Below are 26,963 nucleotides of genomic sequence, written 5' to 3'. Positions count from 1 at the left end.
ATGCTGTATTTACTGACTTTGTGCTGTGTATTTATTATTTTCAGGTGAGAACAACTTCATACATTTTTATGATATGGTGACGAGTTACTTACTTGTATGTAATATTTTATTCAGTTATGTTTTCACACATTTTACCAAAGACATCTATGGCTGCTGTGAAAGTGAGGTTAGTTTATGATGGGTTTAGTGAGTGTAACTGAAACACAAATTCTGTACATGTTTTACAGCAGATGGCAGCATGTGAGCAATTCGAATTTGTAGTCATCATTCTTTACAGTTGTTCCTTAAATACTTTGTTTATTACAGCACCTCCACGCTTTAGTGTCACACCTGAAGACGTAATCTACGTGAACTTGGGTGATGCCATAATTCTAAATTGCCAAGCTGAAGGCACGCCACCACCCGAAATCTTGTGGTATAAAGATGCAAACCCCGTGGAGCCTTCAGTCACAATTGGCATTTTTAATGATGGCACAGAGCTGCGCATCTCTAACATTCGGCACGAGGATATCGGCGATTACACATGTATCGCCAGAAATGGCGAAGGGCAGATCAGCCATACTGCTCGGGTGATCATTGCTGGTGAGTTCAGTTTACGTTATCTGACGTAGTTTTTCTAATGACTTAAAATAGCTCCCATGTAACATATTTATTGCCCCAGGGTAGTTGATCAAAAATAAGGGTAGAGAGAATTCAGAGATGCCAACCTCTGCAGAAAGTATCCATTGTACTATCAGAGTATTAGAGATCTGCTCTCCCTTGTTGGTAACAAATATGCTTCTGTTCTAGAGGCTTGTGACTTTGGTTTGGTGTTGTGATGGAAGTAATTCTTTTGAACATTGTCCATTGCCTTTAAGAAAGATATCCGTGACTTTTTAATATTGTATCCTGTCTGACCAAGGAGCACCAGTGGCAAACTTTGGACACTGTCTCATTGTCTAGCAGCGTAAGCTACACAGCTGCACAGAACTGTATGTGCAGCTTCTGTCTTGCATTTTATGCTGACCTGTTGAGTGTTCATACAATGTAAACATTCACAAAATGCCCTCTGATGAAATCTGGAATCCTTTGTCAGATGGGATGTACCTGAAGATGAAGACAAAACCAACCTCAAAAAAATCTCTTTTTTTATCACACTTACGGAGTTTTTATATACATGACTTCCAAACTTCAAATGCTACATTCCTCTGTTTTGATATAATAACATGAATTATTTATTTTGTGCATATATTTTAGTTTTTTGTCAGAATATTTCAACAAATGTGAACACCTGGTTTAGTAGAGGAAATTTGTTTGTGGCAGTTTTATGGCTAAATAATGTGTTTTTGTTTTCAATAAATAATGGCCTAAGGCTGTTGAATGTATGTTAAAACCTTAGTGCATTATTAAAGAAGGAAATATAATGATATGCAGACTAAATAAACTGTGTGACTAACTCTAGAACTAGAGTCATGATAATATTTGAGAAGATGAAATGTAAAACTTCTGATTCAGCTTATAATCACAGTTTCCAGTTTAAATCCAACTGCAGCGCGAAGATTCTGAGGTACATTTTTATAAGGTTTATGTCAATGACTTGATTTTCATCAGCTTACATAATATTTCTTTTCACTGACATATACTAAATATAGATGATTGTCCTGTCTCTTATCAGGTGGGGGGGGACTCATTTAAAAATATAATTTAGAAAGTGCTTGCAAGGAATTATTGTAGATGTGACCTTTTTTCATATTTGGCTCTGAATTGTACCCAACCCTTTTGCAAAGATATCGTCACTGAATGCCCATCCCTCATTTGCAAAAATGGACAGTTAAGGACAGTCAAATTACTCTGAAACACGATCTGTTTCTAGAACATGTCAGCTCTTCGTTTTGAAGACTGAGTCAATAAGACAAATAGACTACAAGTGGCACAATGAAAGTTTTGTGACAAATGACTTGAAGTGATAACTGAATCTGTAGATGATAATAATAATTGTTTTCAACATATTTGTTGATGATATTCATAAACAAGTCATGAACTACCATGCGCTGGAGACCAGATAATTTGTACTTAACTTGCAGACTACCAGATGATGTGAATTTTTATGCCAACGTCCCTATGATTTGATTTTGTGACCAGCCTTGATCACCAGTTTTTGCTTTATGTCAGTGAAATTAGTCCCAAGATGGATGACAAATGGATCTGAATGGATAGCAGCGACACAGTCATCTTTGCTTGTCCCAAAAAATTAAAATTAATATCTTACTTAAGTTTCTGAAAAAAAGGGGGGGGCAGAAATAGGTTATATTAAAAAAGTAATACGCAAAAAAATTGTTTACCTCATTATTAATTATAACTGTAGAATGAAACTTTTGTTCTTTTTAATTTTTTGCGTGGGTACTAACTTTTGTTGAGGGCATTTTGTCCAGATTTGATGAATGGTTAAAATGAACTGCAAGAAGCAACAGGGAGATGGCAAACCTATAAATGCTATTTTTTAACATCATTTAAATTAGTAATATGTTCTAATGTTATTATAAAAATTCGGTTAAAATCTACAGACCTTCAACTCGACCAGGGAGTAAGAAGTTGAGTCTTCACAAACTTGGATGTGCTATCTAACAAACCATCCTTGTCTTTTTTCGTCTGATAATTTTGTTCTGATTAAAGAGCAGTAGCCACATGATCATAATTTTAAAATAAATAATACTGCGTTATTTGAGCTTTAAAATTCAGAGCTGGGAATTATGATGCTTTTGAAAGTTGTGACACATGATGAAATGTGCTTGTTACCTAGAAGTACCATCTAGAATCTCATAATCGACCGACGATATGTCCAGAAAATGCGGATGACTCACAGTGAGAGGTTGGCGTGCCTGAAGATGTTTGCCTAAACATTTGTGTTGGTTAGGTTTTAGTGGTAACACATTTAATGTCAACATTGCTGTAACCCTTGTGTTATAATCGTTCCACCTTGCAATAATTGGCGTCGCTCACAGATTGATGACTTTGACTCTCTAATTCTCTTGATATACTTACATGCCGTAAGTTGTCCCTCCGCGTCTCTCGCCCCTCTTCCAAAACGAACAACAACCCATGGGGCCTAATGCTGACTCTGGTGTAAAGGCAGGTGATAAGATCGGTAAGTACATTGGTGTGGCATGCCACAGGTACCACCTCATTGTAAGCATGAGCGCTTTGCATAAGAACTCTCACTGCAGGTTCTTTGCCCGTTCACTTAATATGGTGTCAGTACTTGGGTCTTGCATCAGTGGGGACCTCATGTACAATTACTGTACCCCTTTTCAGTGAGCTGCACACTGAACCCCATATTCAGGTTAGCATTTTATGGGTTCAACCCCTTGTCCTATCCTCCGCTCTCCACCTGAAACTGTGTTTCCTGCCGTGACTCCAGGATGTTTAGACTTTACCTGTCAATGATTATCTCTGGGTTCCAGGGTCGTCATTGAGAGTTGTCAGCTCCTCTGTATCATGTTTTAGTTTATATTTTCACAGTATGTGTCCCAGAAATTGATTCAAGATTTATGTTTCGATCTCAAGTATTATGTTCAGTCTGTATCTTTCAGTCATTGCCTTGCCCATCGCATCCTTCACTGCGTCATAATACCGTAAGTGATGTGAAAGAAAGGCAAAGTAAGAATTTGCTGCATTAAATTTTTTTTTATAAAACCGGAAGTTTAAATGAATTAAAATGTTCTGCTGCAGGAATTGGTCAGTCACTTTAAAATGTTTTTTAACACTTTTATATTGATTTTCGTCAGAAGTTTAGCCAGTGTAATAAACAAAAAGCTCACATATCTTTGTGTTGCCATTAACTGCTGAACCATAAGATTGATTTACATAAAACTTATTATGGAAGAAGCTCTGAGCTAACCTCCATAACTGGAGGCTGTTCCTCCATCTGCAACCTGAATACGTGCCATGTTGTCGTGCCAGGGACCCACCAAACATGGCCTCTGAGCTCACATCTTCATCATCATCATCATCATCATCATCATCATCATTGCTGCCTCTGCAGGGTTTGAAGTTTTCACAGCGGCGAGTCTGAAGATGGATGTATTCTGGGTTGTTGCGCCATGTAGTCTGGTAGAAGTTTGCCAACATTTCAGAGGTCCTTGCTGACTCCATCATCGGGGTGATGAGTAAGCTGATGGGGACAGCAAAGACCTCTGAAATGTTGGCAAACTTCTACCAGACTACACGGCGCAACAACCCAGAAGACAGCCATCTTCATTGTTGCCTCTTTCTTTCTTTTAAATTTAGAAGCTGTATATCTTTACTGTTGTTTTGTATGGGTGCGAAACATGGTCTTTCACTCAGAGGGAGGAACACAGATTGCAGGTGTTTGAGAATCGGGTGTTGAGGAGAATATTTGGGCCTAGGAGAGAAGACGATGGGGCATGGAGAAAACTGCATAATGACGAGCTTAAAAATCTGTACTCCTCCCCCAATATTGTCAGGGTGAGTAAGTCGAGAAGAATGAGATGGGCGGGGCATGTAGCGCGCATGGATGGGACAAGAGGTGTGCACCAGGTATTGGTTGGGAAACCTGAAGGGAAGAGGTCGCTGGGGAGACCTAGACGTAGATGGGAGGATAATCTCAGGCGGGATCTATGGGAGATAGGAGTTGAAGGAGACTGGATTTTGTTGCCCCAGGACAGGGTCCGGTGGAGGGCTTTGGTTAATTCGGTAATAAACCTTTGGGTTCCCTAAGCCATCTAGTTAGTTAGTTAATTAGTCTCTTTACTGAGCGTTCTTCTAAGCCCTTCAAAGAAATTTCTGGCATAGTATTCTTAAAATCGGCCATGGCAACTCTCCTTTCATTTCATCATTGGCAGTGATCCTCCCATTAGATGCTGTAAATTTCTTCTGTTCACAAAACTTCAGTAAATTAAACTCTGTGAACCTCAGGTGAAACAGTAACACACGCTGCCACCGCATTTTACGGAATGTTGCAGCTCATGATGGACGCTTTTACTTGATGTTCAGGAGGCTCTGAATTCAAGTCTTGGTCCAAATGCTGGTTATCACGACTCAGATTAACATTTTCCTCAGTTTTTCCACCTACATTTTGGGATTCCTTTTATTTTCTTAAAATAATCCACTTTCTTCCTCCTTCACTGACTCATAACCTAGGCATTTTAAGTGTTAAGTAAACCACGAAAGAGTCATAAACCAAACTTTGGAATACGTAACCGGCGTGATTAGCTCTGCAGATTTCCGAGCACTGGCCACAAAATATAGCTAGTTTGGTTAATATGGGATCATGACTGATTTAGGCTTACTGATGATTCATTAAGTGTTCTGATATTTTGATTGTGTCAGATTTAATAAACCATAAACCATATTGAGTGAATGGGCTAATAAATTCATTGCTGGAATATGATGGGTAAACTATAGCCATCTTTTGTGATTGTAACTGAACTGTCATTCATTACCAATACTATTCTTTAACCCTTTCAGTGTTATAATGTCAGAACAGTTGTCTGCGCTGTGTTGCGGTGGAAATGATGTTCCTGCTTTTTGACATCTTTTTTTTATTGCTGGTGGTCATGAATAAATGAAAGTTCAAAGTTCAACAAAAACGCCATTAATTCCTGGTTACAAAAATACAAGACTGTTACAAATGAAGTATATAAATCTATAGATTTATTTTGAACAAACTAAATGCCAAACAGGACTTTTATTAGTATCAGTGGAACCAAATTAACTCTTTGACCCATAGATACACTTTATGAGTTCTGTTGGTGATTTTGGTAACATTGAGGTTATGAGCAAAATGATGCCAACCTTTGACTGATGCAGTGGCTTTGAATATTCAGTGTTTCAGGACATCAAGCTGAACTGTGGAGTTCTAACATAACCACACAGGAAGATTACCAGGGTTACCAGTCAATGAATCTTGAGGGTTATGATTTAGGGTTTCCACAGACAGTCAGCCTTCCAGGAAATGTGTGTGTGTGTGTGTGTGTGTGTGTGTGACTTTACATGTTTTTGAAAATGCCAACTTTGAAACCGGAATGTTACAAGTTACTTTCATTTTGTATTGATGCAACATTAGTAAAACAGTATGTATTTATTATTCCAGTCTATACACAAACGTTATTTTAAAATGTTGTTGTTAAAACAACTCTATAACATTTGTAATATAAATATCACAATAAGTTATACTAAGTTATAATTGTAATTATAGCGCTTTTCATCGTATTACGATGTTACATTATTCGGCGCTTATTATTAACGACATGTTTCGATGCTATTATTGCATCATCTTCAGGTTTTATCGTTTTTTTTATCTTTTAAAACTATTATATATTACAATGCAACTATTTATTGATTTGTTTTGTAGATTTCCATTTGTAGATTTTTCATTCTTCGTAATGTTCTGTATGTCAATAGTCAGATGTTCATTTTCTGTGAAATTAACGTCTAATTACTAATTACTATAAATCAATAAATAGTTGCATTGTAATATATAATAGTTTTAAAAGATAAAAAAAACGATAAAACCTGAAGATGATGCAATAATAGCATCGAAACATGTCGTTAATAATAAGCGCCGAATAATGTAACATCGTAATACGATGAAAAGCACTATAATTACAATTATAACTTAGTATAACTTATTGTGATATTTATATTACAAATGTTATAGAGTTATTTTAACAACAACATTTTAAAATAACGTTTGTGTATAGACTGGAATAATAAATACATACTTAGTTCAACACAAACATGACGCATCTAAGCTACAAATTAGTAAAACAATTTGTGTAAAAGAAATGTTACAAGTGTGTACTTCATTTGTAATAGCTCTATAATAGATGTCAAATGCATAAAGCACTGACCCTACAGCATGTATTAGAGTAAATGCTGCGGTGTCTTGGCAACATTGCGCTGACTTTGAAATGGCAGGAGAGACGTTGAAAAGGATCAAAGATAAGCTTTTGTGCATGCTGTCAGAAACCAGATGTTATATGAAAATTATTTCTCAACAGGACGATATTCTATTAACAAACATGAACAAAGGTTTGAAAGGCTTAGATATTTGAAGATGGCTGTCTTCTGGGTTGTTGCACCGTGTAGTCTGGTAGAATTTTATGGACGTTTCAGAGGTTCTAACTGTGTCTATCATCAGGATGATGAGTCATCAAAATGATGATGGAGGCTGCAAGGACCTTGGAAACGTCAGTAAACTTCTACACGGTGCAATAACCCAGAAGACAGCTATCTTCGGACCCACCCCTGTGAAAACCCCTAATCCTGTTTAGACATTTCTTTGGTTTTTCTGTGTATAAAATGTAAATTCATGATCGTTTAATGCGGCATGGAGAGTATTACGAGAAGCACGTATCACAGACTCAACAAACACGTACTAATAAGAATAAAGATTTTAAGTTTTGTTTTTTGTATCCTGCATTATTTTAATTCGTAACATTTGTTTTGGGGCAACCCACTCCTTGGTCAGTTTATTTAAGTACACATATGTTGTGGCAATTCTGTAGCAAGTTATGCCATGTGTAAGAGTCTGTCGTACTTTGAAGGCGTTGTTTCTCGGCTAAGCGTTGACCAATTGGAAAGCTGCTTCTCCATGCTTCCCAAGTTGTAAACAAATTCTGTGCTGTTTCAGCCACATGTTTTTTGTCTACATGGCCTGTCTCTCTTCGGCTATGATATCGTCCGTAAATTTTTCACAGATGGGTTACTTCTTTTCTGTTTTCTTAAACCATATATATGTAACAAGTTTCCAGAAATTTGTGTATTTAAAATACTCCTCAGTGTATGAACTCCAGCATAATCATGGTGACAAGTGTGAAATTAGTATTCCATCGAGAATTAACATTCTCATGAATGTAGTGTGAATGAATTCTGCAAATTTTGTCTCTCCTTCTCAGGCGGTAGCAATTATTTGTGTGTGGATTTATTGTCATTTGAGGTCTGCCTTGACAAAACATTTGAAACTTTCAGCCCTCCCTCTCTATGGCTGAACACGTGTCTTTGCAGGTGGAGCTGTCATCATGGTCCCGCCAACCAACCAGTCGAAGTTGGAGGGGGAGAAGGTACAATTCTCATGTGAAGCCAAGGCGTTGCCAGGCAACGTCACTGTCAAGTGGTACCGTGAGGGGGTTCCTGTGAAGGAGGTTGCGGCGCTGGAGACGCGCGTCACGATCCGTCGTGATGGATCCCTCATTGTGAACCCTGTGAGTGCAGATGACTCGGGGCAGTACCTCTGTGAGGTCACCAATGGCATTGGGGAGCCCCAGTCTGCTGCAGCTTACCTCAACGTTGAGTGTAAGTGCGTAGGCAATGTTTGTTGTGACTTTTGGCCCACACTGCGGTCAGTAACGAAGAAAACATTGACGATTTGCTACCAATTATTTCCTGTCATGTACTCTGTTACAAATTAGTAAGTTTCAGAAACGTATAGTTTAATCTCTGGTAACAGAATGTGAAAATTCTGCACTGCTCCTGGATTTGGTCCTTCAGCCATTTCACATCAGATCCATTTTAATATTATTTTCCTACCTTTGTCTCGTTCTTCCAAGTGTTTGTTTTCTCACATAAATCTATCCCCCTGCCACGCTTTTGCATATCATGGCTTGTCTGTCTCCTGTGTACCCGGCCTGAGGACGGTCGTGCTTACTGAGGTTCCTCTTGGTTTTTGTCTGTTCCTGCAGGCAAATGCTGTGATAAAACCTTAAATTATTACATGTCTACTTCCTTCCATGTCCTTTTTAATTCTTTATTCATTAATCATCTCACCATTTTAAGCTATGTGGTGTAAGCTACTGACAGTACCATTAAATAAATAATGAATGAATAAATAAATATGTCTTATGTATCACTGAGCAGGACAACCTTAAGTAATTTTCCCTTATTTTTTTAAGGAGAGGGAGTATTAAGGTAGGCCATTGTCTACAGGGTCTTGAACTTATCAACGAAAGATTTATGAAATTTGTGTTGAACATTATGCCACTAGAAGTCATCTCACGTAAGACTTGAGGTTCTCACAGCGGTGAGTATGAAGATATCCGTCTTCTGGGTTATTGCGCTGTGTAGTCTGGTCGATGACGGAGGCAGTATGACCTCTGAAACGTTGGTTAACATCGACCAGACTACACAGCGCAACAACCCAGAAGACAGAAATCTTCATACTCATCGCCCTGATGACGGAGGCAGTATGACCTCTGAAACGTTGGTTAACATCGACCAGACTACACAGCGCAACAACCCAGAAGACAGAAATCTTCATACTCATCGCCCTGATGACGGAGGCAGTATGACCTCTGAAACGTTGGTTAACATCGACCAGACTACACAGCGCAACAACCCAGAAGACGGATATCTTCAAGTCATCTCACCTTTGCATATTTTGCTTAATTTCTCGTCAGTAGCAGCAATTTGACTGCTGTGTAAAATTACAAGTTGCAAAGTACATCAGCATGCAATGAATGGAGCTAGATATTTTAGGTTAAATCAGATTATTTAAAAAGAAAGTATGTTGTAATATGCAAATTTTGTTAAGGGATTATTTTTTTTTGTAGAATGTAAAATAATAACACGTCATGAAAAATCTTCATTTAGTTTTAATTTTTGTTGACAATAACTAATTTTTGATTGTATTATGGATTGTGATATTTGGTATGGTGACATGTCAGAAGCATTGTACATTTACAAATATAGCTATAATGCAGAACTTTGAGGTTATATCTGTTATTTATAATGCATAACATTTAAGGTGAAGTAGACACTGGAAGTTCTTCCCAGAAATTCTGTTAATTTAAAAGCTTCCGCAAGCCTGTTTATACATACAGAAGTATGTAAAGGAAAAAAAAAGTTATCATGACTTTTTCGTTGTAACTTCTTGTTTGTAGTTGTGTTTATTGGTTTTACCTCACATTTATGTGGTATTCACAGACCCTGCGAAGGTGACCTTCACCCCCTCGGTGCAGTTTCTGCCTTTCCGTCTTGCTGGCGTAGTGCAGTGCTACATTAAAGCAAACCCTCCACTTCAGTATGTCACTTGGACCAAAGACAAACGCCTCCTTGAGCCATACCAGACCAAAGAGATTGTAATAATGAATAATGGCTCTCTACTCTTTACTCGGGTGAGTTGATTGTGGTTTGTTCAATAACTTACACACTTTGGTAGCTAATAGTATTTATATGTAATGAAAATTACGGTTTTTCGTATCACAGTTTGTAGTATAAAGTTTATCGTATCGGAACAGAGGATTTAAGTCCCTGTACTACTGGCCTTTTTGTGCCACGGTGGTCTAGCGGTTAGAACGCTGGCCTTGTAATCCTGGGGTCTCGGGTTAGATTCCCGGCGGTGCCCGAATTTATAACTTGTGTTGGGCAAGGCCGTGGTCTAGGCAACACGGAGTTTTCCTCCGTGGCATCCCAACAATTACTCCATTTACACACAGAAGAAGGCAATGGCAAACCACTTCTGGATCATCTGCCAAGAACGTATATGAACAGGTCCCAGTCCGAGAAGAGAAAATGATGGAAGGATCCTGTTCATATGGACCTGTCGTCAGACAGAACACTACAAATAAAAAACTACTGGCCTGCAAGCACAACTTAACTCTGGTATTAACAGTCTAATGGTATGCTGGTGCAGCACATGTTGAACAGGATCTTGTGTTAGCAATGACACATGCACGCTGAAGGTCGATGGTTGAGTCGCGTGCTGGTTGTGACGCGTGGTCGGCTGAATTGGCTCACGGATTACAAAAGTTAAGGAAACAGAGTTATAAATATATGACTCGAGGCTTTCGTGGTGACAAAACGCAGTAAAATCCTCTCGGGCAACAAGCTGTGTCAAAATAGGAGCATTTCAGTCTATGAAACAATTGGCTACGGTTCCATTTTGACGCAGCTTGTCGCCGAAGAGGATTTTATTGAGACTTGTAAATGTTCATTGTCAGTTTCTGTTCCTTTTTGAGAATGATATTGTGGACCACCTTCAGGCAAAGGTCAGCACTAGTCTTTGTCTGGCAGCTTTGAGGATCTGGCTTATGGTTGTTTCTCAGATACCAGTTACAGGGGAGTGCTTTTGGAGCAGTGTTTCTGGCGACTGCCATGAAATTTGCAAAGCGGTGATTTTCTGTCTTCATTAGTTGCTGTGAGACATCAGCTGAAGTTACTTTGTGTCCATCTTGCATCACCCTCCGCTGTTGTTACACGTGTTGTTGTTTCCAATATCTTTGCCTCTCGTTGATGGTTTTTAGTAACTCTTAATGTTGTATGAAAATTTAGGTTTTCACGGCACTGCATGTGTGGATTGTGACCATTTGGGTTGCGACACTCTGTAGACTTGTGACTGGTTACCAGTATTATAAAAAACTATCTGAACTATCTCCCCAGATTTTAGATGGGTTTATGGTGTTTCATTTCTTTTGGACTTATACAAGTAATTTTATGTTACCAGAATGTTATGCTATATATCATGATGCTAAGTTCATATTGATATTAAATAATTCCTTCTGGTATCGTATTGTATCAATTTATTTGTATCAACTGACATCTGTACACTGCTTTTCAAAATTTGGAGTTAGTTGAAGAGCAGGTTACCTCCCATATAGAAATGCAACCGCTGTCTAATGTGACACTAATATTGGTATGGTGTGTGGTCAGAGCTTTCTTGCAAGTTACTCATGAACGAATGAATGAATTGATAAATAAATGAATGAGTGAATGAACACGTGGTCATATTGCCAACATTCCATTAATATTAGATGGAAACTATGTGGCATTAAAAGTGAAGGCATTCTGATTGAGGCTGTTTTCATTTTCAGGTGAACCAGAACCACGAAGGCCGGTACACGTGCACGCCATACAACGCCCAGGGAACTCAGGGTTCATCTGGCCCGATGGAAGTCCTAGTCCGCAAACCACCAGTATTCACTATTGAGCCAGATAGTATGTATCAGCGCAAAGTGGGGGAGACAGTAGAAATGCACTGTGATGCTCAAGAGACTGAAGGCACCCAAAAACCAACCATTCAGTGGCAGCGGGTAAGGAGTTCGTGTTTCACTCTGTGTCCAGACTTGCGTACGGATATGGAAGCATTGTTTAGATTGCGGGTAACATATTTGAATAAAATGAAGTTTCAATTTCAAGTCATATTAATAAATGAGTGAGTAATTATGTCTCTGCAAGAAGTATCCACATTAAAATTCTGTATGCATTGCTTCTTTCTCCACCCAGAGTTTTATGCTTCTTCCCTTAATTTCCTAACAGAGGGATGGTTCCCCTCTTCAACGAAATCGTGCCCGAGTGAACGGTGGTAACATAACAATTGAAGGCCTTCGAAGAACAGACTTCGGATTCTACCAGTGTGTGGCATCCAATGAGGTGGCAACGATTGTCACCGCGACGCAGCTTGTTGTCGAGGGCACGCAACCTCACGCGCCATATAACGTGTCTGCAAATGCCAGTGAGACTGCTGTCACGCTGCAGTGGTTGCCTGGTTACAGTGGGGGACCTGACTACAAGCAGGACTACACCATCTGGTGAGCGTTGTCCATGTTCTTACATCCTGTTTTACCTGAGGTTTGCCTAGAAAGTATTGAGACAAGTTTGCGTCTCAGGTAAATCTCACTGCTCAGTTATGTGCCTACAACTCATTTCATTGCTCAGTCAATTCGTAGTCAATGCGTCTTTGTCTCGTATCAGTTTAACGACGTCTGAGAATAGAGAACAATGTATGGGCTTCAAATTTTTGTAGAAGATTGTAAAGACAGTGATTGAAACTTATCAGTTGATGAAAATAGCTTTTGGTGATGAGGCGGTGAACTGGGCATGAGTTCTGGAGTGGTTCAGTCATTGTAAAGAGGGATGAATGTCTGTCAGACGTGGTAAGCGTCCTGAATGAAAGAAGTTTGCATGTTAAGTGCATGATTATTGCGAAATGACAAGGTTGAGTATTCATCAACCGGATGAAGAGGTTTGAATTTCGTATGACTTGTGTCAGGTTATCGTAGAACATTTTTGGACGAAGTGCGTTTCATTCAAATTTGTTCCAAGACTGTTGACAGAAGCAGAATGAAAACTAAATGTCTATGGATTCAGGTTTGCTTGAATGTGCAGAAACTGATGAGAACTTCTTAACACATCTTAAGGTGGCGACTGACTTGTAACATTTGCCTGTAATGTAACGTGTTACAAATCGAGCATTACACAAGTGAAGACAGCGAACGGAGCCGCTCGATGCGAGCCGCTCACGCTCGCGGGCGCTCCATCGTGTTGTCGGTTTTTTCGCGAATCCCTTTGAGTGTTACATTACAAGTCAGTCAGTCAGTCGAGCGGCGTCGTAACGAGCATTCACGAGTTCTTTAGATAAGAGTAGCGTTTTAAATGAAACAAAGATAACACAACCTCCACGTCCGACATATTGAATGAAATGAATGGAGCACACATGAGCACAGTCGAGCCGAGCGTTCAAAACGAGCATTCGATACGCCTCACCAGTTGTGGTGTAATGTAACATGCTCGCCGCGAATGTTACATTACAAGTAAATGTTACAAGTCAGTCGCCACCTTCAGGTGTTTTGCACCTTCATCCTTCGTGATGGTTTACAAATGTTGAAATATCCCTGTAGTGTGTAAATTTAGCTGCGTGCTTAAACTTTCTTGTGCAGAAATTATTGGCTTAAGCGTAATATTTCACAAGTGAGACAGTTTTGTTACTTAACCAGATATTGCTTCCTTGAAGTCTTCTTCTATTCTCTAGAACTTTTGGCAGCTGTGATGTTTATAATAATTTGGTGTCTTTAAAAAAGCTTCTGAGTCGTTCTTTCGCCACTGGGAAGAATTGTGAAACAAGTGTGAATATTTGTTGGACCCACTTTGAAGGTGAAGGTCTCTGATGGCGGTGCATTTTCATCTGTATTTTTCTTTTATCTGCAATAATAGACATCAGAGCAAATAAGGTATGCAGAAGCTACACAAAGAGCGCATTTGGAAAGTGTGCGTACTCCAACTCGTGTTCAACCTTTTGTCTCTTGTTATTTCAGGTACAGGGAAGGTGGTGTGTCAGACTGGTCCACTATTCCGGTGACACCCTCTGGCAGCACTCAGGTTACGATTAACAGGCTGTCATCGGGTACCACGTACGAGTTTCAGGTAGTGGGAAAGAATGCTCTTGGAGATGGTATGCTCAGTAAAGTTATCACTGTCCGAACGCTCGGTAAGTTTTTGCACCACGTGCTATAAATTGTATTAAGTATATTAATTTTAGCTTTTAATATGTGGTTCTTAAATTCGTGTCTTATTCATATTTAGGTTATTGAAATATGAACACTTTTCAGTCCCACATTGAGGTTGATTCAACAACATTTTTCATTCCATTAGTTCCTGTGTTCAGTTCAACTGGAAATACAATTTCATTAAGTTTTTCACGTGTTACTACGTGAATAAATTGAAGTTTGCCGTTCAAAAACTTTCATTCATCAATGGAAATCATCGTAGTATATTAGTGGAAGTCGCCTTGAATTGATACAACTGTGTGTCGGTATCAAACCGACTACCATGTCAGTTTATGTTGGTGGCTAGCCGTCTGAGAATTCTGTTGTAAATTTATGTTCTGCTCCAACACTTGATGGTTGGAAGGTTGGAAGATGATGATAGTAACGCTGGTAAATTAGATGAAGAGTTCTTTGAGTTTAAGAAATAAAAACCCACAAAATGAGTTTGGACCAAAATTCTATAGTTAACAAAGAAGATGGATATAGGAGTGGAAAGTGTTAACTGGTGTGAAAATGTCTTGATGAAATGAATTTATGTCTAAGAGTGAAAGGAATGTATAACTCGGCTGCCATTAACACATTCAGACTCAGTTGGATATTTATCTGAGTACCTTTGTTGGCATGAGTTTTTACTACATTAATATATTTGTGTGATCTGTTGAGGGTAGCAGAGCTGTGAGGAATAGTTTTCAAAATTGGAATTACCCTAAACAAGTTCTCAGAACAATTTCAAATATCTTATAAATGTGTTTGGGTTCAGTAGCTTGTTCTGTATAGTTGGAGAAATATCCAAACTAAATACATTAATCTATGGTTTTTATACACCAATACCTACATTAAAATGGACATGATTCTTCTTTGCGCTATCATTGAGTTGTGCGCCATTTTCTCTGTTAATCTTTGTTTTTGAAGCGTTGGAGCAGATCATCGTTTGTGACATACCGAGCACTAAGCATGGTGTGTTATTGTTTATGATATTCAGGTGTCTTAAATTTGTAAAAAGATTATAAAATAGGGCAGCCAACAGTTTATATTTTGGTAAATACTAAATCCCTGCCAAAAAGCCATATAATTTGTTCCAACTGGTCAAAGCTTGAAGTTTGAATCTTCGTAACGTGCTATATTTACCGAACGTAAGGTAAGATTTTGTTCCCTAATTTATCAACTAAAAAAAATGAGGTGTCTTTACTTAATTGTGAACAGAGCAAAATACTTCCAAAGGTTAATGAGAGATATTTTAAATGTCTTTGTGGAATTGAATCTCTTTTAGTGTAATTTTTGACTGAGCTAACGTGGCTGCTCTTTTTTTCTTTCTTAAGAAGTGGCTTGAAATTTTCTGCAGTGCCATCTGGTTTCTTTTGCTGTGTACTGGATGTGTAGCTCAAGATTTTGAAGTGCGTTACTGCGCAAACACAGGCTTGTTTCTAATTCGCGTTTCTAATTCCTGTGCTTGAATAACTAATGTGCCTCAAGGTATTAAATAGAATTCTGTAGTGTGTATATTAACATTGAGATCTTACTGCCTCAAGATGCTTCATGGTAACTATGTATACCATCGCAGTGCATGCGACGCGGACACTTCCTGTGCATCGGCATTCTTCCGATATCCTTTCGTCAAGTTACAATAGCAGAAATTGTCAAAAGCAAAGTAGGAAATCTTTATTGAACGAAGGCATGAAACGAAGCTAAATTGTTAGAAATGTTGATTACAGTTTATTAATAAACCAGTTGGAAGACATGAAACATCATTATAATAGAGAAACACGTGTTGTGCTCCATATTTACAAGTACTGTTTACTGAATGGGGTCGTTTGTCCCGTGCCAAGTATATGTTATAGCTGTAATACGGCATCTTCGCTGAGAGAAATCCGTGCACTGCAAATGTGTTTTTATGCGCTAAACAATACCTTCCTGCTTCATTCTAATCTCTTTAGTAATGTGTTTTGTTTTCTTGTTTCTTGCAAAATTTGTGCATATTGGTGGCTGTAGCGTTGCTGACCTCCTTTTTAAGATCCAGAATTTGAACTGTTTCTGTTTTGTGCTGTGTGATGTACTGTTTATAATAGCTAACGCTCCAAGAATCTTAAAATGTTTTTACGAGGTTAAGAGACTGTTGCTAGAATTGTAGATTGTTTTCTTATGGGCCGTGATGCTTTGTAGACTCGGTTACCTGCATTTTGTAGGAACTTATTGCCCTTTTTTCTTTAAGAGACCCCTTCCATCCTGAATATGGAGGCAGTATGATTTATCTCATATTAATGATAATTAAGAGAACAAATTCCAGCTTTGTATTTTGAAGATGGTAACCCCATGGGATATTGTGCTACTTGCTCTCACAGAAGTTGACTGACATTTCAGAGGTACTTGATTCCACCATCATTATTACCCTGGCAATGGAGACAGTCAGCACCTCATAAACATTGTTCAACTTCTACGAGACCACATGGCACAGTATCCCAGAATCCGAAATCTCAAAATTGCTTTTACTCTTGTGTTATTAAAGGTGAAAGACAGTCATGCTAGAAGTGTTACTAGAATGTGACTCGATAGGAATCAGAATCAGAAATGTAACAGTTTCATATTTTGAAACTCATGAATGAAGGCCTCTTGAAGCTTTATGGGTTATAAAGAGTTAGAATGAAGTGTGACATATGTCATTCATACGGTCCAGGACGGTGCAGTGAGCATAAACATATTTCCTGTGAAGACATCTTGCGGTCAGCTTTCCTTTCTCTGGGTTGGTCTGATCTTTCTTTGATTTCCACATGCACAGATGTAAGTACACCTTTCTCGTCTCGGGGTGGCCAACCAGAATTACCACCAGTGGACGGTAAGAGCTTCTTCATTGGCAGGCGGTTTTGTAGTTTGTCGTCTCTTGGTTTCATGGAGCCATCAGTTATTTATTAAACACAGTTTCATAATGGCTTTGAGGTCTTTTGGTCTACCAGATGTTTTTTCCTATATTCAGACTCAAGAATTATGTTGTTGTTTGTTGTGTGAATTGTAGAATCATTTTCATTCCAGAAATTTTCTGAAATTCTGTCTTGAAGATTTTAAAAAAGTGAACAAATCAGATAAAACAAAAAAAATAAATTATAAAAATATATAATCTTACAGAATAAAAAGTTGTGATGTTATGTCGTGGTCGCAGTCTGCCAACTTATCAGTGAATCCGAGTGTCTGACTACCGGTCGATGTTTTTGTCTTTTGGATATTTAGCAAAAGAGAAATCAAGTTTCTTGATCTAAGAACTGGTTCGCATTTGGCGATTTCCTGGAGTGTGATGGCTTCAGTAGACTGTCTGTTCTGTGTTTCTTTGCATGTCATGACACGTTGCTTTGGGTGTTCAGTCTTTGATATGTTTCTTCAGGCTGGCCACTTCCTCACACTGCTGGTGATATAATAAAGTCTCTTTAGAATGTAAGATTGGGCTATTTAATGACAAATTTCTAATTATTGCGGCATATTTTAATGTACTGTGCTGTGTGGATGGACTGAAGAAATCCATGAACAGTTATAGTCTTTGGGTTAAGAAGATGTAATGGTGTTGGCATGGTATTCTTGCTTTTAAGCTGACTGATGCAGGGCTTGCCAAAAGGTTTCTGATGGTCGTGTGATGCAGTGTTTATGATTTGTCGGACACTGTGCCGGAGAGTGGCTGTACCGAGTGGAACATCGTAATTAGGATTTGTTTCATCTGATAAAGGAAATTAGATGTAATTTACAAAATGTTTTGGGTTTAGAAATCAGTGTAATGATACATATGTTGCCACAAAGTAAATTTTATGTTGCGAATAAAGAGGTATGTTGTTTTGCCATTATCTGCGTGCTGTCCATACAAAGGAAGCTAATCGTCTGCCACCGACTTGTCTGTGACGTGGTGCGGCGGAGAGAAGTAGGAAGCCGTGGCAGTCCAAACGCCCCTTATTTTACAGTTTGCAGTTTTATTTCCATGCACATGCTGACGTGACCCTCCTCCTGATTTGTGTGTGTTTGTTCAGTTTACTGAAGTGTGGTTTTGTTGTACATTAAACTTTTATTTTGGTTTGCTACACGTCATTGCCTTTATTCCACTGTTCTATTTTATTCCAGACATATTTGATTATAGTCTTATTGTCTTTCCAACTGATTCCACAGGAGCCACTCTCTACCCACCGATCCTGCGACCCAAAGGTTTGTTGCTTCACTGACTGTATCATTTTTATTAACGTATTTCCTTTAATCTGAAGGTACTTAACGTGTCACTTACGTTTGGTTTATTTATAGTTCAGTTAATGACACTATCAGTATCTCGGACTATGTAGCATCGAATGATTAGTGAATAATGAATTGGAAAAAAGGATGTGGGAGGAAGCAGTCATGACTAATTTAAGGTACTGTCCTGGAATTTTTCTGGAGGGACTGGGGAAAACCTCAGGATACCTGGTTTCTGAGTTGAGATTTGAACCTGGGACCTCCCAAATACAAAGCAGGAGTGCTAACAGCTCAAGCACAATGTTCAGTCACTTATGTTTGATATTTTGCTTATTTCTGTGTCTGTTTACTGCTGCTATATCAACTGTGTAGCTTTTATTCTCAGTGATGAATTTGTAAGGATGTGGAGCTAAGTGGTGATGACATGTTCCTGAGGTTTATTTCGGTATGAAAATAGTGGACTAAGGAATAAAACAAAAGAAGCCTCAGTGAATAGCGAGTTTCTCATCCAAGATTTCAGTCTGAAACCTTTCGAGTTCAGAGCAATATTGCAATGTGATGTATATCTATACGGTACGTCCAAGAGGAAAACTCTTCAAAACTTCAATTTTGATTATGAGATTTCCAAACCCATGTGTACAGAATGTTTTTCTTATGACTTATTTAATTACACTCTCAGTGGCTGCAATTTAGCAAATCGCAAATTTAAAAGGTTGTGGAAGGAAGTGGTCATGGCCTATTTAAGGTACTATCCCAGCACTTTGCCTGAAGAAACGAAGAAAACCCAGGATATCCAGAGATTTGAACAAGGGGCCTCTCAAATATGAAGTAAACATACTGACCGCTCAGCTGGGACATTCAGTGTGTGTACTTTTTCTTAATAGAATTTTTCAGGGCACGCTACTGCATAGCCCTTCAGTTCATTAATGTTGTAATTACAAGAATTTATAAATTATCACAAAAGCATTTAAGATCTACAGTTTGATAAATGTTTGTGGAATGTGTTCAGAATATTTATTTACAAAAGAAAAATAATATACTACTCAGATACTTGTAAAAATTGTCTTGTGTTTAAACTTGTTACAAGGAATAAAGTGGAGTGTGAATGTTGGCAGGGCCTAAACCCGGACCACCACGGAATCTCACTGTCACTGAGATCAATAACGGCTTTCTAATCACGTGGCAAGCCCCACTGGAGCGAGCCCATCTTGTCCAGTACTACACAATCAAGTACAAGACAGATTCAGGTTGGAAAACTTTAAACAAAGCCTCAATACGACCCGAGGACACATCGTATCTTGGTGAGTTTTAATTTAGAAGTACAAATATGACACGCAGAATCAAGGAATCTTTTCATGTGTTAATGCCAAGTTTTATTCTTGTATATTTTTGTATGGGAGACCTTTCATGGTAAGGCCATGATTTAAAGCACATTATTATGTAGCTTCGTCAGAATAGAATACGTACAGAGAGCTTTGGTTGGACGTCTGCTTAGAAAGAGGTCACATTGAAAGGAGTATAATATAGAAATGGATCTTGGGAAACAGGTTCTGTGGATGGAAGGCTGAAGTTTGTGTCCAGTGATGAGTTTCATAATCAGTAATAAGATAGTGGACAGACAGTTTGTTAATTGGTTAGTGTGATACTTAGCCATTACATGTGGCTGATGGTGTGATGTGTCGGCTTGCAGTGAAGAACTTGGTTGGTGGACGAACCTATTACTTTCGAGTACTGGCAAATTCTCTGAAAAGTTACGAAAGTAGTGAAGAGGTTAAATACCCAGTGCCAGCGAGGGTCAAACACAAGGCCATAACCGCTGGTGTTGTGGGCGGTATCCTCTTCTTCATTGTTGCCATCATTCTCTCAGTCTGTGCCGTCAAGATATGCAACAAGAGGAAACGTCGGAAACAAGAGAAAGGTACCTGCTGATGTTCGTTAAAGAGCCGGTTCTCTGAGGTGGCTTGGAAGTGAATTTCGGAATCTGGCAAGACAGGTCTTGTGATTCATCCGTTCCCCTATTCAATACACACTGCATATCCTTTGCCTTCAGGGGAAGGTGGCCTTTGCTTGGAGCTATCAGTTACTCTAGTTTGAAGATTTTGAGTGCATGATAGTGATATCAGTTTAGTTAAGCGCGTACAGAGCATCTGCTTGGCGCTCATGATTTGTTTCACTTCCAAGCCGTCTTAGTATATTTACAGGGTGAGTGCAGGGAAGTTTAAAATATCTTGTCTAAATCAGGATTACTAAATTCATGGACTCTGTCCATCACCTGGTTAAAAAAAAAACACTATGTTTTGGAAGCTGGGCATGCTTCAGTCCTCAGGTTAAGATGTAGAAAGAGCTGACCTGAATCACAGTGACTGAGTTTAGTTTTTTTTCTATCAGAAACAACTGAGTAGGTGCCCCTCTCCCCCTCTTAACCTGAGGCTGGAAGCAGATACAGCTTCCCTGATGTGTTTTTTTAACAACCAGACAATGGAAGAAGTCCATGAATTTTGTAATCTCGACTGTAACGTACCATCGTTAGTACCTTTTCAAATTGATCTTGTCTAAATTTTGCTCGAAAATTGCAGTTAAAAAATATGGAGCTGCAGTATTTACCTCTCTTTCCCAATTTTTCTTCAATTCACGCAGTTGCATTTTATAAAATTCGTTGCCTGAGACATTACATCTGTTTGGTAGTAACTCGGCGAATGTCTCCGCTTGACACCAGCTGCCGCGACCTCGAGATTTTCCTTCTTAATTTTGTGCGGAAGGCGGAATGGTATCTGAAGTCAGTCACAGTAACTTCTCATCACTTTATCAAGTGCGTTAATTTTGTCACGTGATTTGGCACTGAATAATCCTTCCATTTAATAGTGTTTTTAACCTTTTAAAGCTGAAGCTCATCCAAATAATATAAGAATTCAGTCCATACCACAAAGAGAGCCCATTTACATTACAGTGATCACTTGGTTCATGCTGTTAAGGGAAATAATCAATGTTTATTCTGAGAATTATACAAAACTCATATGTACAATCTGTGAGCAAAGTACAGAGGTATTGAATTTTAAGCTGGTGGTGTATAAAGTTACCACTGATCTGTAAAAGATGAACGAGAATTCATGTTTTAATATCAATAATAAAAGTTTGTCCTGTGTTTATTAAAGATGGGAGGTCAGACATAGGATCTAACGTTAATCACTGAAATCTGAATTTCCTCAACAATCTCAGGCTATGAGAATTTTTGGATGGTAATTAGTATCTGGTGACTCGGGAAGGCAAATGTCTTAACGGCAGTGAGCCAAAGACAGTCCTGATATGTAACTTCTGTGTGGTATTCACATATTTGGCATGAAATTTGAAGCACCATTAAAATGCGCCGAATGGACTTCTGCACCTCACGTATATGTGCAGTCAGTTACGTAACTTTTCTCATGTTGAACTTTGATCTTACAGTTTTCCTTTATTTTGTACGCAGCATATAATATGGTCGCATGTCGAGTGACTGATGCAAGAAATGGTGGCCAACCGCCAGGGGCCAGCCAAGTGCCTTTGAAAAAGTAAGTAACAGGGTTACTGTCATGTTATGTTGCATTATGATATTTGCTGTTCTTATAAGATGTTTTCCTGAATGCAGAGTGTGTTTCTGTATTTGGTACCTTTATTATCGATTTTGTTCATAGCATATGTGTTGTATCCTGCATATAATATTTTTGTTATGACATGTTATGTTAGGTTTAGATCTTCATGTTAATCTCTTCATGATGACAGTCTACTTGCGTTCATCATGTAATATTTTTACTTATTAATTGTTAAACTTTTTGGCTACAAGCCCTTATTTTATTCAAATTAGTTGATACATTCAAACTTTTTTGAAACAGAAATGAGTAATGGACATGTCTGCATTTAACTTGCTAATTATTTATGGGAGCAAAACATTTTAAAAGTGTTTTGAGAGAAAGTTGCAGAAAAAAAAGAAAAGAAAAACACATTTTATAATAATGCAATTATTTCCTTAACTCGAATGGATTTTGAGATAATTAAATTTAATTTTTATTCTGTGTCATCTAGTGTCTGAAGAACCATTGGATTGATTTTGACCTGATTTAATATTTGAGGTCTTTGCTCATCCATCCCTTCCCATTTTACGCTGCTTTTAAGGGAGCGTCTTCAGTTGGCTAGTGATATGGCGAATCTTGTTCGTTATGCTCCGAAAGTCTTTTATTTGTATTTACAGGTCAACATCATTCTTTTCTGACTCAAATGTCAATGTGTTTATTGTTATTTGATGAAGTCTTTAAATATGTAGTGGCAAAATGTTTTCAGATTGTGGCATTATTTGCCGATCCATTTAATCTCGGTGTATATGATCCTGGGATGCTCATGCTCCATGTCTGGGGGTTCAGATCCTGTTTAAAGCCTGCATTTGTGTCAATTTCTGTGTTATCGTTTTGTGCTGTGTAGGTAGATTTATTGCAGTAGATCATTTCTTAGTCAAACGAGCCCTACCCAGAAGACAGCCATCTTCAAACTCACCGCCGTGAAATCTTGAAATCCTACTATGCCCTACTTTGCGTCCAAAAATCGGAAGTGGGTTCTCGATCGGAAGAAGCTTACTCCCTAAAAACTGATGTCAAAGGAATTTTGTTTGCAAACTCTAAAACTTCTGAACGTAGATGTTATGTTAATAACGTACTTGGATCTTCTGACTGTCTGTCATAATCCGTCACTGTGTTATGACGAGCATTTTTCATCTCTGTCCTCTCACAAGTGCTCTTTGTTTCATTTTGCATCTTCACCGTATCCTTCTCCTCAGTGGCCAGTTAATACGAGGCGCGTCCCAAAAGTAAGTTTCCCACTCGTCCCACAGCTAGCAAACCTTATATTGAGTGAAGCGACTGTGCGTACGTGATAGAGCAATGACGTAGCATGGCGCATGCACTAACGGCACCTCCCGCGTTCTCACAGTAGCATCGTTGCAGCTGTTGAAGATGGAGGTTCTTATTCCAGCTCCCGCCGACTGTGAAGTGCGGTCAGTGATAACGCTAGGCCGCACACGGCTCGACGGACAGCAAGTCTCCTGCAGGAGTTCAGCTGGGAGGTGTTTAATCATCCACCCTACAGCCCGGACCTCGCTCCCAGTGATTTCCATCTTTTCCTACACCTCAAGAAATTCCTGTCCGGTCAGCGTCAGCGTTTTGAGAATGACAGAGAGGCGGAGATGGTTGTCACACAGTGGTTCCAATCCCAGGCGGCAGACTTCTACGACACAGGTATTCAAAAGTTGGTCCCACGGTATGACCAATGTCTCAATTCCGGTGGCGAATATGTTGAAAAATAGCTGGACACTTGCTGTATCTGTTGCAATAAATATTTGCATGAAATTGTGTTTTGTTTCTGTAAACGACCCCAGGGAAACTTACTTTGAGGACGCGCCTCGTAACACCATTTTTAATTGTTGAAGGGAACCCAATTGTTATCATCATGTAACTGTGACCATAATTTGACCACCTTTTCTTATAGTGTGTGCTGATGTCTTTGTCATCTTCCATTGACATTTCCATCAGGGCAGCTCATCTTATTGACAATGTCTTCTCTCCCCTGGGTGCTTAATTTCTCCACCTTTGGCTTTCTGTGTGCTATCCCGAGGATCACTCGTTCATCATCATTGGTTGTTAAGCTCTCAAAGGAATTCTGCTGTCATCCATACCACACTGCTGTGATGTTTGTTGACGTATAGACTCATGAAAAAGTTGAGCCAGCTGCAGATTGAGACTGAATGTTTGTCTTGCCTGTATAGGATCAATTCAGAAACGTGTTGAGGCTTCGACCAGGAACCCGCTTAGTTTAGCTGGAAGAAGACTTTTGAGAAACAGTAAGACACATTCATTGTATCGCAACATCTCTCTTAGTACGTCACATGTTTGAGGTGCAATGAGGGATTGCTTGGCTGTGATGGAACGCAGTTGTTGAGGCTATTTGAGTTTTGTGTTGCCATTTAGATAGAAGCTGTGTCAAGTTTTGTGGAAACTGATTTTTAACGCTCGTTTGCCGTCAGTTGCATCCATGACTGCATTTGAGTGAATATTTAAGAATGTGGGATTTTCCTTTTATTAAAGGGAGACTGTGCATCAAATTTATTGGTAAATATGCTATATTTTTTTTGGTATAATTAACATTTGGCTATGTTTGGATTTCATATGAATTCTGAAGATTAATTATATTGATGTTCAGCAGAGATTTTTTTTCATGGTTTGCTTATGGAACTGTGGATCCACCGAAACTCTTACATTCTGCCTTAAACATTTTCAAGATGGGCTGTTGCTGTCCGTTTTTAAACACGTGACTGTGAATCACTTAATGCTTACTCTTACCCTGTTGTCTTAACAGACTTAATGGATTTGTGATGATTTTTACGTGCACTAACTTAACACCATAACACATTTTATATGCAGAAACAGATGTGAATTTTGATTTATATAATATGTGGTTAGTATATGGCTTATAAATTATCTTTCTATGGATTCATTGTGAGAAACCGAGACATGAACATTGCTTTATGTTTGTTTATTGCCTGTCTATTGAAGTCACTGTTTTCCACATCGTCACCACCACCGTTGTGATTATTATCAGTTTTAAATCCGTAGTTTCCAGATTTTGTTTCAGCACCAAAAACAGATTAAGCAGAAAGGTGACCATTTCGTGAGATGTTGCACTGTGTAGTCAGGTAGACATTGACCAACCAGACTGCATGGCATAGTAACCCAGAAAATGGTCATCTTTAAACTCACCACCATGAAAACTTAAAATCTCACTGGATTAAGCAAGTTTTAAGGAACCAGAATTTATAATCATATGCAAATGGTAGTGAAGCGGTTCTTGAAATAAGATGATATCGACTTCTATAGACAGAGGAAAAAAGAACTTATCTCGTGATGTGTTTCAGTCTGTGTTTGAAGTGTGTAGAAAAACAGCGCAAAATAATTTGCTTCAAGTTGCGCACGTTAAGTTTGTTTTCCGTCTACTCTTTTTAATGTAAGTTGAAGTCTGCAGATCAGTAATTGATACATGTTCAAGAACTGTGCTTTGTTGTGTCCTGTTTCTTGAATCATAAGTTTCCTCAATTTTGTTGTGTATTGCCTTCATGTTGACTCAACATGGCATTGGCATGCAAGTTGCAAGAATTTTAGAACAGGGGACCTGCGCTTTCAGCCATTGGGTGGCTTGGTCCTTAGTTACATATTTATTTAATCTGTCGACTGAAATATGAATTCAGCGTGTAACTTTGGCTTTTGGGTGAGAGCTTTGGCTCTCAGCCAAAAGCTGTGAAAACCTATGGGCAATAATTTATTTAATGTTGCTAGTTTTAAAATAAAATATAATCCAGAACTTTGTACCTAGTCAGACCTCTGCTTGTTTCGGACTGAATAGGTTAATCAGATGATTCCATCATTCCAGAATATTAATGTGGGGAACTAGTTGCTGAATTTTTCTGATATGAATCCTGTTTAGTAATGTGAGAATTGGAATACTCTGTGTGGATATTGTACTGTTTTTGGAAACTGTATGCTTTGATTCAAGTGAAAATGCATGTCACCATGATAGCATCATGTGGTGAAATGACAGAAGTGCGCCTTGTGCTCATAGCGACAGACATAGCGTCCTCTACAGTGATACGGAAAGTGGAAAATGCAGGTTCAGACCCTGAGAATGACAAAATGTTTCACTTGAACCAAAACACTAGTGTCATAGAATACAAATAGAATACAGTGGTGGCGAACATGATACCAAAGTAAGATTGCTCTGTTTCATGATTTGTGGTAACTTAATTTTTCCACCCCCTCAGAGACTTGTACTGCTACAGTTACGTGATCAGTTTGGGTTGATGTTTACTGCAATGTAACCCATTGGCTTACAACACATTCATGTTTGTGGAATTCACATAGATTTTATCCTTCCATCATCTACAGCAATATCTCTCTACCCATTCACTAAACCCACGTTCTGTGAAATTCATTGTCCAGGCATAGTTGTCATACCACCATGATGCACTTCATGATTTGGGTAGTCATTTCTGCAGTAACTAACTAGATGATTCAGGGAACCAAAGGCTCATCACCGAATTAATCAAAGCCCTGTACTGGTCCCTGTCCTGGGCCAGCAAAATCCATTCACCTTCAACTCGTATCTCCCATAGATCCAACTTTCATCTATGTCTAGGTCTCCCCAGTGGTCTCTTCCCTTCAGGCTTCCCGACCAATACCGGGTGCACACCTCTTGTCCCATCCATGTGCGCTACATGCCCTGCCCATCTCATTCTTCTCGACTTAATCACCCTGAGAATTTTGGGAGAGTAGTACAAATTCTTAAGCTCATCATTATGCAGTTTTCTCCATACCCCATCCTCTTCTCTCCAAGGCCCAAATATCCTCCTCAACACCAGATTCTCAAACACCTGCAATCTGTGTTCCTCCCTCTGAGTGGACATCAGACAGAATTATTGTTTTGTAAACTTTAATCTTCAGG

The 26,963-nt window shown here is 38.8% G+C and overlaps 1 protein-coding gene across 18 annotated transcripts in view; it reads left to right on the top strand.

Moving 5' to 3' along the window:
• Positions 1-26,963, top strand: part of tutl (immunoglobulin superfamily member turtle) — a 171,210-nt gene that overhangs the window by 120,922 nt on the left and 23,325 nt on the right. For 11 of the 18 annotated variants that reach the window (XM_087361314.1, XM_087361316.1, XM_087361317.1 and 8 more), the window contains 11 exons: positions 307-582; positions 3,032-3,124; positions 8,008-8,295; positions 9,922-10,112; positions 11,808-12,026; positions 12,253-12,524; positions 14,028-14,200; positions 18,351-18,431; positions 19,568-19,753; positions 20,143-20,370; positions 21,916-21,997. In XM_087361314.1, the coding sequence (XP_087217440.1) occupies positions 307-582; positions 3,032-3,124; positions 8,008-8,295; positions 9,922-10,112; positions 11,808-12,026; positions 12,253-12,524; positions 14,028-14,200; positions 18,351-18,431; positions 19,568-19,753; positions 20,143-20,370; positions 21,916-21,997 (2,089 nt within the window). Of the gene's footprint in view, positions 1-306; positions 583-3,031; positions 3,125-4,708; positions 5,956-8,007; positions 8,296-9,921; positions 10,113-11,807; positions 12,027-12,252; positions 12,525-14,027; positions 14,201-17,031; positions 17,089-18,350; positions 18,432-19,567; positions 19,754-20,142; positions 20,371-21,915; positions 21,998-26,963 lie in introns of those variants that run through there. The other 7 variants (XM_087361322.1, XM_022074549.2, XM_022074547.2 and 4 more) reach the window with 5 other exon arrangements.

This window comes from Zootermopsis nevadensis, unplaced genomic scaffold (genome assembly GCF_977971745.1).
Source record: "Zootermopsis nevadensis isolate Lab colony 2312 unplaced genomic scaffold, Znev_1.0 Znev_ptg000057l, whole genome shotgun sequence".
NCBI classification, from domain to species: Eukaryota; Metazoa; Arthropoda; class Insecta; order Blattodea; family Termopsidae; genus Zootermopsis; species Zootermopsis nevadensis.
This window is presented reverse-complemented; position numbering and strand designations above follow the sequence as displayed.